Here is a 15257-nt window from a genome sequence, read left to right on the forward strand (position 1 = left end):
CATACAGGCATAGATGTATATATCAAATGTAAGCTGTTTCCTATACATAGCAAAAGGACTACCCCAGAATATATAAGCAGCAGTGTTGATGTTCATTTTCTCCCTTCTTGGTCATTCAGGCAAATGGTCCTGTAGAAAGTGATGAACTCATTGGCACTGCTTCTCAGAGAGACCTCACCAAATTGGTCTTCATGGCAGCTGGAGTTGTATTACAGAGCTATTTCTATGAAGGTGGCCAGTGTAGGACAGCTCATGATCATTGGGCAAATGGCACTCTGAAGCTACTTTGAAGCTAGTCTTAGTAAGTTTATTAGAACTTGTAATGATAACTCCATGAGGGCTTCTGTGTAAGTCAGTACAGGGATTAACTGAATAGGGATTCTTGGGAAATGCTCTCAGAGATGTGAAAAATGAGCGTGTGTGTACTGTTCATTCAAGGTGCCTGTCCAAATCCTTTCCAGTTATGGCCTTTTTAAAATTTTCCCCAAAAGGAGTGCTTTGCAAAAAAAAAAAAAAAAAAAAAAAAGGCAAGCCGGCCTCACACACAGAATTCATTCTTGGGGAATCCTTGTAACTAGAACAGTAGAGTCTATTGTAAATAGTGGTGGGCACAAATACTTACCAAAGGAGTTTAGGAATCTGTGCCCCAAGTAATACCAGACAATAAGCAATCTGTAAGATGAAGTAATTCCATGGAAAGGGGGTGGCCCCGGGGAACAGTGTTTTGTAGATCTGGTTTTGCTGACAGGCATTCCCCAAACAGTGGCAATCACTCCATGTTGTAAAGGAAACCTAAGTCACAAACGTTCTTCTCATAGCTCTCTCATTCCTATTCCTATTCCAGTAAGTTCCACCATTTCTCAGAAATATTTTTATTCTTTGATTCATAAACATATAAATTTTGAGAATGGGGCAAAGCCTTGCAAATAAGTTTATCCAGTTCCTTCATTTTGAAGATACATAAAAAGCTCCACAGACATGAAATATCTTTCCTAATTCAGTGGCGTTAGTCATTAGTTTAAGGGAAAACCCAATGAAATATGTTATACCAACATATATTGTCCTTATTATGTTTATAATTTACCCTGCCTCTGAGTGATTATACCACAAGACAAAATGCAGTACATTTGTAGAGCACCTGCAGTTGGTAACAATTGGACACCATTAGGTGAGGCCCCTGACCTACTCACGTCTCACCCTGTCATTGAGACCCTCCTGAACATGCTATCTACCTTGGATACCATTCCCTCACCCTGCACATTCCCTATCTCCCATCCTAATGGACCACTTTTCTCTCTCTGGTGTATTACTTACTTTTCATGTTAGTTTTGTTTACTATCTGTGGGCAGAGGGGTTTTGTCTGCACGCTGCTACATATCCAGCACACGGAGCAGTCTTGCCACATAGCAGATGTGCACTGTTGTGCGCTGTTGGTCCCACAGCACTTACAACAACACTTACCAGCCAGTATATTTTCCATATGAGCCTGGAAAATCTTTTTAGGCCAGAATAGAAGGAAGTGCTCAAAAATATAATGAGGGAGGGGTGCCCGGGTGGCGCAGTCGGTTAAGCGTCCGACTTCAGCCAGGTCACGCTCTCGCGGTCCGTGAGTTCGAGCCCCGCATCAGGCTCTGGGCTGATGGCTCGGAGCCTGGAGCCTGTTTCCGATTCTGTGTCTCCCTCTCTCTCTGCCCCTCCCCCGTTCATGCTCTGTCTCTCTCTGTCCCAAAAATAAATAAACGTTGAAAAAAAAAAATTTAAAAATATAATGAGGGAATATCACATGGATTCAGGAACCAGCCTGAAGTTGTTCCCACTGGTCCAGTGTAAGACAATTTGCACACCAAAGCAGAGTAAGGAATTATAAATATTAAACATAACTAAGAATGAAACCATACCATAGTAAATAGATATGTACACACAGACACACATATATAGAGAAGAAAGGAAATCTATTTCTTTTTTCTTAAGTTTATTTATTTATTTTGAGAAGGGCAGAGAGAGAGCATGAGTAGGGGAAGGACAGAGAGAGAAGGAGAGAAAGAATCCCAAGCAGGCTCCACGCTGTCAGCACAGAGCCCAATATGGGGCTCAATCACACGAACTGTGAATTCATGACCTGAGCCAAAATCGAGTCGGACGCTGAACCAACTGAGCCCTAGGTGCCCCCAGGAGATCTATTTCTGCAGCATAAGGCCTAATATCTACTGACATAAGTGGAGGAAGAGCCAGAGTTGAAACATCATCATTCTGCAACCATCACAACAAAGAGTGATCACACAAGAGTCACCAGGGGATGCTAAATCTAAGCAGAAAATTTAATGATGAGTAGTATCTGTATGGTCATAGTGTCCCCTCACAAACATTAACATCTGCGTGGTCACAGTGTCCCTCACAGACTAGTATCTGTGTGGTCATAGTGTCTCCTCACAGACTGCCTATTATTCCAAGAGAAGGCAAAAAAAACAAAAACACAAATCACGGACCATACAGTGGACAGTAAGGTGACAGTATGACTGAATCAAAATTACTGCCACCTACATGGGCAGAGAACTGAGAAGAACAACATATCACCAGTATGGTATTTTGTTTCAGAACAGCAACGGATCTTGAATAAAGATCGAAGACAAAATGAGGAACGTTCTACTAGGGGGCAGGAAAGATAGAACACCTGTATTTTGTCAAGCTGGCAAAGTAATAAGAGGCAAAGAAAGATTCTAGAATTGTTCCAAATTAAAGGGAATCTAAAAGGTCATGACAATTACATGCGATACTTGACACTAGACTGGATCAGGTAATGCACCGGAAAAGTAAATGCAGAGAAGGTCATCATTAGATGAACTAACCAATGGAAATACAGGTGGCAAATTAGGTAAAAGTTTTATATCAATGTCAGCTTATGAAGTCGATTACTGTGTTATGAATATACAAGGGACTATCATTTCTATCCTCAGAAATGTATACCAGAGCCATAATACATGCAATGTGTTCTAAAAAAGTTCCACCAGGAGAAGCAGCAGAAATGGTAGAAATTTGGGTAAATACAACAAAAGTGTTCGTCTTCTCTTAAGTTCTTCAAATTATGTACGGTGGTCAAAGGTAAAAAATCTCAACACTAGTTGATGGGGGTCTTCAGTGTATACATATGAACATAATTCCTGTGAAAACCACAATACAGAGCATAGAAGAAAGGAACGTATATGGTTACAAGCCTTCCAGGTTGCACTTGCAGTGGCAAAGTATTAAATCTAACTAGAGCGTTGAAAGTTAGATTATGAATGCTGCAAGCCCTGTAGTAGCCAGTAATTAAATAACAAAAATAACAAAAACCCAGATATAGCCAAAAAGTCAGTAGATAAAATTAAAATGGAATAGTAAAAAAATATTTAAATAGTCCAAAAGAAATCAGAAAATGGGAACTAAGGAACAAAAAAACAGAGACACAGAAAATGAAAATACAAGAACAGATGCATTAACACATAGTTACATAAGCATCTATTTTACAGGGAACACTGGAGATTAAGTGTTAATCTTACTCTAGTATCCGTTACTAATACCTTTTTAATGTCTGAGAGAACAAATTACACTATGAAGAATACCGGCCTATAAAGAGCGGCAGTTCCTTCATTAGAGTTTACACAGGCCAAAGTGACATATTTTAATCTCCATCAAACAAGGAAGCAAAACTAAGCTCTTAATCATGTGATGAGGAAGGGAGCCAAGAAAAAAAATCTTAAAAATGCAACAGCCCAGGTTTAAACACACACAGACTACAGACACTAGACACTCAAGAGACAGAGGGAGAGAAGAGAGCCTGACCTGTGACATTAATTTAACACAGAACTGTATGGAAAAGTGGACTAAATCACAACTCTTCACCCCCATTCACGTCTCCACAAAGGACACTCCATTACACACTCTTCCATTACAGAAAGAACAACATTGTGCACTGTTGGCTCTACAAGTTGTAAGAGTGACTGTAATTTATCTATTTTTCCCAGGCATAGTCCAAACTTCACTAAACGTTAAACAGATGTTATGGATTTCTTTCACAAAATGTTGGCAGTGACACATTTCAGTCTGAACTAGAATAGTCAGAAAAGTAAAATAACTCAAAGTGTCTTTTTCTTAAGGACAAAGCAAAACATAAAGAGAAATGGAGGATAAAAATTCTAAAGTTTTATTAGGTCTAAAATCAGATGGACATCAGAAGTTAGTTATTCACTAAAATATTATCAGTCACTCTCACATATTGCTGGTGAGAATGCAACACGGTATGGTCACCTTGGAAAACACTGTGCCAGTTTATTATAAATTTAAACATGTTGTAATCATATGACCCAGCAACTCCTTTCTAGTTATCTACCCTGGAGAAAAAACTTACATCACACAAAAACCTCGAATCAATGTTTACAGCAGCTCTACTCATAATCACCAAAGCCTGGAAATCACCCAAATGTCCTCCGATGGGTAAAAGGGTAAACACACTAGTACCAGTACACGGAATACTACTCAAGAAATGAAAAAACGGGTGAATCTCAGTTCATTTACTTTAGCTAAGTAAAGAGGCCAGTCTCTATGGAATTTCATTTATTTCACATTTTGTAAGAGGCAAAACCCTAGTGATCAGAGCAGGTTTTGCCAGGGGTTGAAGGGTGGGGAAAAGGTATGACTATAAAGGAAGAATATGCAGGATTTCTGTGGTGAAGGAGCTGTTCAATATCATCGTGGTGGCAAGCACACAGAAACCATTCAATCTGAATAACACAGAAGGAAAAACCGAAAAGATTACAGAGCCTCATAGACATGTGAGACAACACCAAAAGCTTTTACATTCATACAATTGGAGGTCCAGAAGCAAAGGAGAAATATATATATTTATGTAATACATAATAAACATAGCAAAAAATTAAATTACAATGGAATATTTTTTAAAGTATTCAAATAGGGTTGCTTGACTGGTTCAGTTGATAGATCATGTGACCCTTGATCTCAGGGTCATGAGTTCAAGCCCCAAATTGGGGATAGAGTTTACTTAATTAAAAAAATTTAAAATATTCAAATCATCCAGAAAATTCATGAAAAGCAAACAGAAGAACAATAAAACAGACAAATAACTAAATGGGTAGACCTCAATCAAAAAATATCAATGATTACATTAAATGTAAATGATTCATAGATCTAAACATAAAAGGTAAAAGTATAAATTTTTTTTTAATTTTGATGAAAATCTTCATGACCTGAGGTTAAACAAAAGTCACAGACATCATATCAAAAACATATAAAAGAAAAAAAAGATTAACTGTCTTCTTAAAATAAAAAAATTTTGCTCTTTGAAAGATACTGTTATGAAAATGAAAAGACGAGGGGTGCCTGGCTGGCTCGGAAGAGCATGTGACTCTTGATCCCAGGGGTTGTGAGTTTAAGCCCCACACTGGGTGTAGGGATCACTTAAAAATAAATTCTTAAATAAGAAAAAAAAAGGGGGGAAAGAAAATGAAAAGACAAGTTACAGAATGGGAGAAAATATTTGAAAATTGCATATATGACAAAGGACTTGTACAGAGAATACATAAAGAACTCTCAAAACAACAGTAAGGAAACAACCCAATGAGGCCATGAGTGGAAGACATGAACATAAACTTCACCAAAGAGGATGAACAGACAGCAATAAAGCACATGTAAAGATGCTCACAGTATCAACCATCAGGAAAATGAGATGCACTACACTCCCACTAGAATGGCTAAAATCAAATATACACAAACAGCACATGATGGAGAGCATGTAGAGAAACCAGAACTCTCATACATTGCTGGTGTGAATGCAAAATAGCACAAACCTCTGGGAAAACATCTTGGCTGTTTTTTTTTGTTTTGTTTTGTTTTTTTTTTAATGTTTGTTTACTTATTTTGGGTATAAAAGAGAGGGAGAGAGGGAAGGACACAGAGACAGGGAGAGAGAGAAGCCCAAGCAGGTTCCGCCCCCAGCACATAGGGCCCAACATGGGGATTGATCCCATGACAGTGAGATCATGACCTGAGCCCAAAGCCAATAGTAGAATACTCAACTGATTGAGCCACCCAGGCACCCCTAGGCCAATTCATATAAACTAAAATGTAGGGGTGCCTGGGTGGCTCAGTCGGTTAAGCGTCCGACTTCGGCTCAGGTTGTGATCTCACGGTCCGTGAGTTTGAGCCCTGCGTCAGGCTCTGTGCTGACAGCTCAGAGCCTGGAGCCTGTTTCAGATTCTGTGTCTCCCTCTCTCTGACCCTCCCCCGTTCATGCTCTGTCTCTCTCTGTCTCAAAAATAAATAAACATTGGGGCGCCTGGGTGGCGCAGTCGTTTAAGCGTCCGACTTCAGCCAGGTCACGATCTCACGGTCCGTGAGTTCGAGCCGGGCGTCAGGCTCTGGGCTGATGGCTCAGAGCCTGGAGCCTGTTTCCGGTTCTGTGTCTCCCTCTCTCTCTGCCCCTTCCCCGTTCATGCTCTGTCTCTCTCTGTCCCCAAAAAATAAATAAACGTTGAAAAAAAAAATTAAAAATAAATAAATAAATAAACATTAAAAAAAATTAAAACAGGGGCGCCTGTGGCGCAGTCGGTTAAGTGTCCGACTTCAGCCAGGTCACGATCTCGCGGTCCGTGAGTTCGAGCCCCGCGTCGGGCTCTGGGCTGATGGCTCAGAGCCTGGAGCCTGTTTCCGATTCTGTGTCTCCCTCTCTCTCTGCCCCTCCCCCGTTCATGCTCTGTCTCTCTCTGTCCCAAAAATAAATAAACGTTGAAAAAAAAAAATTAAAAGAAACAAAAAAAGAATCCGACTTTGGTTCAGGTCATGTTCTCACCATTTGTGAGTTCTAGCCCCACACTGGGCTTTGCACTAACAGTGCAGAGCCTGCTTGGGATTCTCTATCTTGCTCTCTCTCTGCCCCTCCCCTACTCACACTTTCTCTCTCAAAATAAATACTTTAAATATATATACAAATGTATATAATACATATGGTATATGTTTATTATATAAATTTAATAATATGTTTATGTATATATATATTTATAACATATTTATATTTATTATAAATATATAAGTATGTTTTAAATATATTTATATATAATTTTAATAAATATATATTTATGTTATATATACATGAAGAAAGCATGTGTGCACACACCAACATGAGCAGGGGAGAGGCAGACAGAGAGAATCCCAAGCAGACTCCACACTGTCATCACAAAGCCCAATGCAGGGCTTGAACTCAAGAACCATGAGATCATGACCTGAGCCAAAACCAAGAGTGAGACCCATAACCAACTGAGCCACCCAGGTGCTCCTAAAGTCTTTATTTTTAAAAAGACAGGAAAATGTAAAAAGACACAGAACTTTCACAAATGACAAGTACTGTCCATGAAATTGCAAATTTAGTAGAGGGGGGTTTAAAAGCAGATTAGTCAGAAAATGAAGAAATAATTGCTGAACTGAAATACAGATCTGAGGAATAATCAGGAATAAGCACAAAGATACAAAGAAATAGAAAGTATAAAGAAAGGGTAAAACAGATATAGAAGGTGAACAGAGAGCATGTCCCCAACTCTGGAATGAGAATCAGAGAAAATAATGGAAAGAGCTCTGATTCTACTAAGGATGTAAACAGCTGCAGAGAAGACCATCTACACGTAGCATCAAACAAATCTGGATCTATAAAATCATAACATTTCTTGAGTCTATTAGAGACCCAAAGTCACAAAGCAACCAATAAATTTTTCTTCCTCAAAGCAAAGACATGACACAAACTGTTCGCTCCTGGGTCAACTTAGGAGAGGAAAGCAGTCCCTATTCAAGTGGGTAACAAGAAATCAGCTAAAATTTCATAAATTCTTTTTTTGTTGTTAAGTTTTTTCCTGTTTTTTTTTTTCTTTTCTTTTCTGTTTTGTTTTTGTTTTGTTTTGTTTTTTTTTTTTTGATATAGAAAAAGAGAAGGAGAGAGACAGAGAGAGAGAGAGTGCATGTGCATGCAGGGGAAGGGCAGAGAGAGAGAATCCGAAGCAGGCTCTACGCCATTGGCATAGAGCCCCACGTGGAGCTTGAAATCACGAACTGTGAGATTTTGACCTGAGCCGAAATCAAGAGTTGGATGCTCAACCAACTGAGACAACCAGGTGCCCCAAATTTTGACAAATTCTTAACAACAAATACGGGATAGAGTGTCATTTTGGAACAGGTTGGAACCCCAGACACAAAGGGACACCACCAGAAAAACCAGGGTCATGTCAGAGAGAGCTCCCTGCCTCTGGCACAGGCACTGCCAGGAACAAAGTGAAGCCAGCATTCTTCTTTGATGGAAACCAAAAACCCTGAAATGCTGAAAAAAGGGCAACAAAGCAATGGAAGAAAAAATCTCTTGCTTCCAAGGGAGGAGCACAAGTCAAACTCATCTAACGTTGGGAGATGGACAGAAAACACTCCTGTTACCAAGACAAAGATCCACTGCTTCAGGAAGAGGGCAAAATCCCCATTCCATGGGAGGGGCAGGAAACCCACTGGGCCCAGGATCCTACACTGACACCAAGCATTCATCTAATAACCCTGCAAGAGGAACATGGAAGTCTCTCCTGGCCAAGACCAACCCCAGATCCACGCGGGCTTTGGCTCTACTGGGCAGGAGGAGCAGGAACACTGGGGAGCCCAACCCCTGAGGTGCAGGTACACAGGACTGCCCAATACTGAGGATGGACCCTGAAAACAGAGAACTCCCGTTGTGCCCACCACAAGCCTGGCACCAAGTAATAAGCATCAACAACTACTACTGGGGAGCGTCAAGCACATGGAGAAAGGTTCCCCTTAGAAAGGCAGAAAGCTGAGTGGATCTGGAACACAGAGAAGAAGCCTCCAGCTCCCAAAACCACATTCTAAGCATAAGGAAAAACAGACCTTGAATTTGAGTTCACAGATGGAAGAATCTGAAACCTATGGTGAGGTGGTGATCTGAAGCCTACTGATGACGGAAACAGTAAAAATCCCAAACCAGCTCAACTGCTGACCACTCTGAATTGACGCCACACTACTAGCATGATAAACGTACCCATTTCTGAGCATAAATACTATTTGCTTCAGTCTCTGTTTTTCCACAACGTATCACTAAAAAAAAAAAAAAAGATGGCATACAAAAATTCATGAAAAAAGACCCCAGAAGTAGCAGAATCAGGCTCCAAGATGATACAGATGTTGGCACTATGAGACAGGGACATTAAAATAACCATGATTAAAAGTCACAGAGACAGAAATACGAATGGAGGGGAAGATGGGAAGCTACTGTTTAATGCACAAAGAGTTTCAGTTTTAAAACATGAAAAGTGTCATGACATAGATGGTGGTGGGGCGCCTGGGGGTAGGTAGGTTGAGCTTCCGACTCTTGATTTCGGCTCAGGTCACGATCTCGCAGTTTGTGAGTTCGAGTCCCGTGCTGGGCTCTGAGTGGGCTCTGTGCTGACAGCTTGGAGCCTGGAGCCTGCTTTGGATTCTATGTCTTCCTCTCTCTGTCCCTCCCCCACTTGCACTCTCTTTCTCCCTCTCAAAAGTAAACATCAAAAAAAAAAAAAAAAAAAATAGATGGCGGTGCACCTAAGTTAAATACGTCATGTATGTATTTAATACTATAACTGAACCCTTAAAAAGGATTAAGAAGGTAAGTTTTATGGTATATGTATTTTATCACAATAAAAAAAAAGAGGGAAAAAAGAGCTAGTACAAAGATATATGAAAGAGTCTTGAATCTTGAAGGTAGTGGTTTCATGAAGCTACAGAGGTGATAAAATTGCATAGAACAAACAAGTGATTGTAAAACCTATAAAATCTGAAAAAGTTCTGTGAATTTTACTAATGTCAATTTTCTGGATGTGAAGAGTATACTCTGTAACATGTTATCATTGTCAGAGGCTGAATGAAGGGTATGTAGAATCTCCTTGGATACTGGTTTTGTTTTGTTTTTTACAATTTTCTGTGAATTACAATTATTTCAAAATTAAAACTTTAAAAATATGTGTAACAGATGAAATAAGATTAGCAAAATATCAATAACTGTTGATGCCTAATGTGTAGCTGCAGGTTAATTATTCTATTATTTTTACATATATATGAAAACTTCCAAAGTAAAACACTAAAGAGAAAAATAGCCATAATTAATAAATTAAAAGATCTAATGGAAAAACTTGTACAAATGCATTAACAAATGGGGACTTTCAGTAGACAGAAAAATTAAGGGTCAAATTGAAAATGCCAGAGGTAAAAAAACATGACATTAGAAGTGAAGAATTCCTTCAAAGGGCTCACTGGTAGGTGGGACTTCAGCTGAGGAAAGAATCTGTGAACTTGAAGATAGGATAACAGAAATTACCCAAACTAAAATGCAAAGAAAAAACAAAGAGTAAAAGACATAGAAGCACCCAATCCCTGAGGTGATATACCAAATGGCTTAATACATGTGCAATTAGCACTGCAAGAGAAGCACAGAAAACAGAAGATGTGAAAAGATGTGGATGGGAATTTTCACACTAACACACCTTAGAAATAATACTGTCAAACTGGGGAAAAACAAAATTAAGAGAAAGGTTTGAAAGCAGCCCCAGCCCCCAAATTAACCCTTACAGCAGACTTCTTGTCAGGACCCACGTGATCCAGAAGAGACTAAAGAACATCTTCAATGATGTCAGAGAAGAGCGGCCACCCCAGTTGTCAGTGGTCAACAATATATTCCTGGTCTCCCTCCCACACAATTGTTCCCCGTCCAATCTCTGTCTAGGTAGGGCCCTCTCTCCACCACAAGGTCCACTTCTAGTCCCTCCTCCAATCTCCTGAAGTTCAAGGCTTTAACTTCTACCCACTGGCAGAAAACTCTGGGGTACTCTATCTCCTGCCTCCAACTCTTCTGAGCTGCCTACTTCCTATTTTTACTGCTGTGCTTCACAGATACTCAACATGTCCAACCTGAAGTCACAACCTCACCTACCATGATTCTCTTTCAACTTTCTCTATCTCAACAAATGGAATCACCATCAAGGACTCCTGATCCCTCCCATTCGGCCAATAATTGTGCTTCCTAAATATTCCCCAAATCCAAACCCATCCAGCACTCTACCTCAGCTACCATTATGCTAGTCCAACCTACAAATGTCTTCGGCATCTTCATAGGCTAATCACTGACAAAGCTGTACCTACTACTATCTGCCGTCAATCCCTTCTCCCTGTGGCATCCACAATAGTTCTTTCTAGGATGTCACACACTCTCCAGGCTCTGCTTTAGTAGCTTTATGCTGGTCTCCGGACGATGATCAAACTCCTCGTACCAAACTCCATGCAGTGTGGACCTTACGTACTTGACAACCTCATCTCAGAACACACTCTCCGGCTCACACCCTGCTCTTGTCAGTTGCTCACAGACGGCATGCTTCCTCTTTGCATAGTGCCTATGTACAACTACTCTGTCTAGGACCTCTTTGTTAGGTTACACCTACACATTATTCAGATGTCAGCTCAATTTTCAGGAAATGCTTCCATGTTCTTCTTAAAAGTCAAATTCCTGATGTATGCTTCAACAGGCATTAAGTAACTCTCCTCTGTAGCACTGAGCGCAACCACAATTTTAGATTTATTTCCATAATTAACTTAGGAGTTCACCAATAGGCTATAACCTCCATGAGTATCAAAGATTGTATCTGTTCTTCCTCACATTTTAAAGCCTAGCACATAGTTAAAAAAAAAAAAAAAAAGAAAGTAAACTTAAAACTGTAGAGTGAAAACAACCCCTAAAAAAATAAAAATTTGTAATATCTTACCTAGACACAAATTCACTTAATTCTGAATATTCGGTGGGCTCCATTATTATGTTGAGGTCAGTAATAACAGAAGATAAACTCTCCTTATTCTAAAATTTAAAAAAAGTTTATACATCAGATCACACTAAACATTTAAATAAAATAAAGAGACAAAAATTATTTTAAAAAATACAAAATGAAATACCACCAAGCAATAGGAAAAGGTAATTTTAAAAAGCCACAACAGGAAAAAAAAGCAAATATAATCACACAAAAAACTTGATATTTTTTAAACTTTATTTCTGAGAGAGAGAGAGAGAGAGAGAAAGCGAGCACATGGATGGGGGAGAGGCAGAGAGAGAGAGAGGGAGAGAATCCTAAGTGGGCTCCACAGGGGGCTCGATCACATGACTGTGAGATCATGACCTGAGCTGAACTCAAAGAGGTGAAATCAGACGCTCAACCAAGCCACCCAGGCGTGCCAGAAACTCAAAATATTTATATTAAAAAATGACTTTATAACTAAAAGTGAAAGAATAACCTGGCAAAAAATTTTTACAATAAATATGACAAGGAGAAATGAAAACTGAAAAGAAAAATGTGAAAGACATGAATTAAAAACTGAAATGTATTAGACAATTAACATGGAAAAAAGTATTCACTCTCACTAGTAAAAAGACAAATGTAAATTAAACCAATGAGATAATACTTTTACCTATGAAATCATTTTGACAATACATACTTTAAAATACACAAATTCTCGGGGCACCTGGGTGGCTCAGTCAGTTGGGTGACTAACTTCAGCTCAGGTCATGATCTCATGGTCTGTGAGTTCAAGCCCTGCATCAGGCTCTATGCTAACAGCTCAGGACCTGGAGCCTGCTTCAGATTCTTTGTCTCCCTCTCTCTCTGCCCATACACATACCAGCAGTATGACTTCAAGAATCTATCCTAAAACAGTAAGAAATGAAGACAAAGACTTATGGCTACCTATTACAAAAACATATTTTGATCTGTAAACTCAGGTTTTCTCCTTTACTCTAGTAAATTTTGCTCTATTATATAGTTGCCTATCATTTGCCTTTCACTTGTTTTTGCAAAAAGCATATATTGACCATTTGTGGTCTTCCAGATTGTTCTTTTCACTTGTTCTTACAGGTGATTTTCCTCAAGAGTGCCATCCATCCATATTTACCTCCTTGTTACTTCAAATATAGTTCTCAGCACTATAATCACTTTCTTTCAGTTCTCTTTCCTCTGACTCAATTTTCTATAAATGCTTCATTTGATAGAGCAGGTTTTATATACTGTGTTCTTGTATTTATTTCCTGGACTAATTCTTTCAAAGTGAACTTATCCCCATTTTCTTATTAATTCATCTCATGACAGTATGTTTGCACATGTCCTAAATGAAGATAATAAAACATGGCACCGTATTTGTGCTCTATTCTGGGACTACTATGTGTTCACAGGAGTAGATCTAACAATTTCTAATATTTCCTAAGAAAACAGTGAGTGGTTACTTCTTGACACTTCCCCATTTATCTAGGCACTATCTGATGTGTCTCTGTATTTTGAGCTGCTGGAGAAATGGATACTGAGGGCTTATAATCTCTGTTTACTTTTTTAGCTGCCTGAGGATACAGTGGGAATTGTTAGGAGCAAAGGATCTCAACAGGTATTTCTTCAAAGACATACAAATGGGCAGAAAGCACATGAAATAATGGCCAGCATCATTAGTCATCACCTGGTCATTCCATTTCACCCAACAATTCTATTGTTAGACATACACCTAAGAAAAATGAAAACATATGCCTACTTATAAGCGTACACACGAATGTTTACAGTAACATTAACAGTAGTAAAAAGGTGAAAATAGCCCAAATGCCCATCACCTAATGAGTAACTAAATTTGATATATTCATACAATGGAATATATTCAATCAAAAAAGGGAAATGAAGTAATGATACCTGCTATATGCACAAACCTTGAAAATACTATCTTGAGTGAAAGGAGCCAGTCAAAAAGATCACATATTACATGATTCCATTTCAACAAACTGTCCAAAATACACAAACCCATAAAGATAGAAAACAGATTAGCTGTTGTGTAGGTCTGGGCAGAAGAAGAAGGACTGAGGGATGATAAAAAGTAAGGGGTTTCCTTTTGAGGTGACAAAAATGTTCTAAAATTGATGTGGTGATGGTTGTACAACTCTGAATATACTAAAATTTACTGTATATTTTAAATGGATGAATTATTTGATATGTGAATTATTATCTCATTTGACCGGTTTTAAATTTTTTAAAAAACCTCAGAGGCACATCTTGTCTTTTGCTTGAATATGTGTGGGTGTGTGTTGGATTTTGGCCTTTCACCCATTAGGAAAGGCAAATAAACTTTACCTCACTATAAAGCCTATGATTTACAGGCCCCTCCTTATTTATTTATATCAAGATTTATATCAAGAGTTGTATGCTTAACAGACTGAGCCACCCAGGCACCCCAGATGTCTTTTTTAGTGTTTTTGTTTCCTTCAGATAAATACCCAGAAGTGGAATTGCTGGATCATGTGGTAATTCTGTTTTTAATTTTTGAAGGAATTCCATACTCTTTTCTATAATGACTGTACAAATTTACATTTCTACCAATAGTCAATAATACACAAGAGTTCCCCTTCCTCCACATCCTGGCCAATACTTATTTCTTGTCTTTTTTATAATAGTCATCCTAATAGGGGTTAGGTGATATTTCATTGTGGTTTTGATTTCTATTCTCTGATTTTTTCATATACCTGTTTGGCAATCTGTACGTCTTTTTGAAAAATGTCCATTCAGATCCTCTGCCCATTTTTATTTATTTTTTTTTTTCAACGTTTATTTATTTTTGGGACAGAGAGAGACAGAGCATGAACGGGGGAGGGGCAGAGAGAGAGGGAGACAAAGAATCGGAAACAAGCTCCAGGCTCTGAGCCATCAGCCCAGAGCCCGACGCGGGGCTCAAACTCACGGACCGCGAGATCATGACCTGGCTGAAGTCGGACGCTTAACCGACTGCGCCACCCAGGCGCCCCTCCTCTGCCCATTTTTAAACCAAACTGTTTGGTTATTTTGCAATTGAGTTATAGCAGGTCTTTATATATACTGGAGATGAACCCCATCAGATATAGGATTTGGAAATATCTTCTCCTATTCCAAGGGTTAACTTTTCATTCTGCTGATGGTTTCCTTTGCTATAGGGAAATTTTTTAGTTTTATGTAGTCACACTTCTTGATTTTTGCTTTTGTTGTTTTTGCTTTTTGGTATCAAACAAAAAAATCAACACTGGGACATGTCAAGGAGTTTACTGCCTATGTTTTCTTCTAGGATACTTATGGTTTCTGGTCTTACATTCAAGCATTTAGTCCATTTCGGGTTAATTTTTTGTGTATGGTGTAAGACAGAGGTTCAGTTTC

The 15257-nt window shown here is 38.9% G+C and overlaps 1 protein-coding gene across 4 annotated transcripts in view; it reads right to left on the minus strand.

Moving 5' to 3' along the window:
- CENPP (centromere protein P) overlaps positions 1 to 15257 on the minus strand; it is a 232200-nt gene that overhangs the window by 187696 nt on the left and 29247 nt on the right. For all 4 annotated transcript variants that reach the window (XM_040449615.1, XM_040449614.1, XM_040449617.1 and 1 more), the window contains one exon: positions 11823 to 11911. In XM_040449615.1, coding sequence (XP_040305549.1) covers positions 11823 to 11911 — 89 coding nt within the window. The remainder of the gene's footprint in view (positions 1 to 11822; positions 11912 to 15257) is intronic.

This window comes from Herpailurus yagouaroundi, unplaced genomic scaffold, assembly GCF_014898765.1.
Source record: "Herpailurus yagouaroundi ecotype Mexico unplaced genomic scaffold, PumYag 199, whole genome shotgun sequence".
Taxonomy (NCBI): domain Eukaryota; kingdom Metazoa; phylum Chordata; class Mammalia; order Carnivora; family Felidae; genus Herpailurus; species Herpailurus yagouaroundi.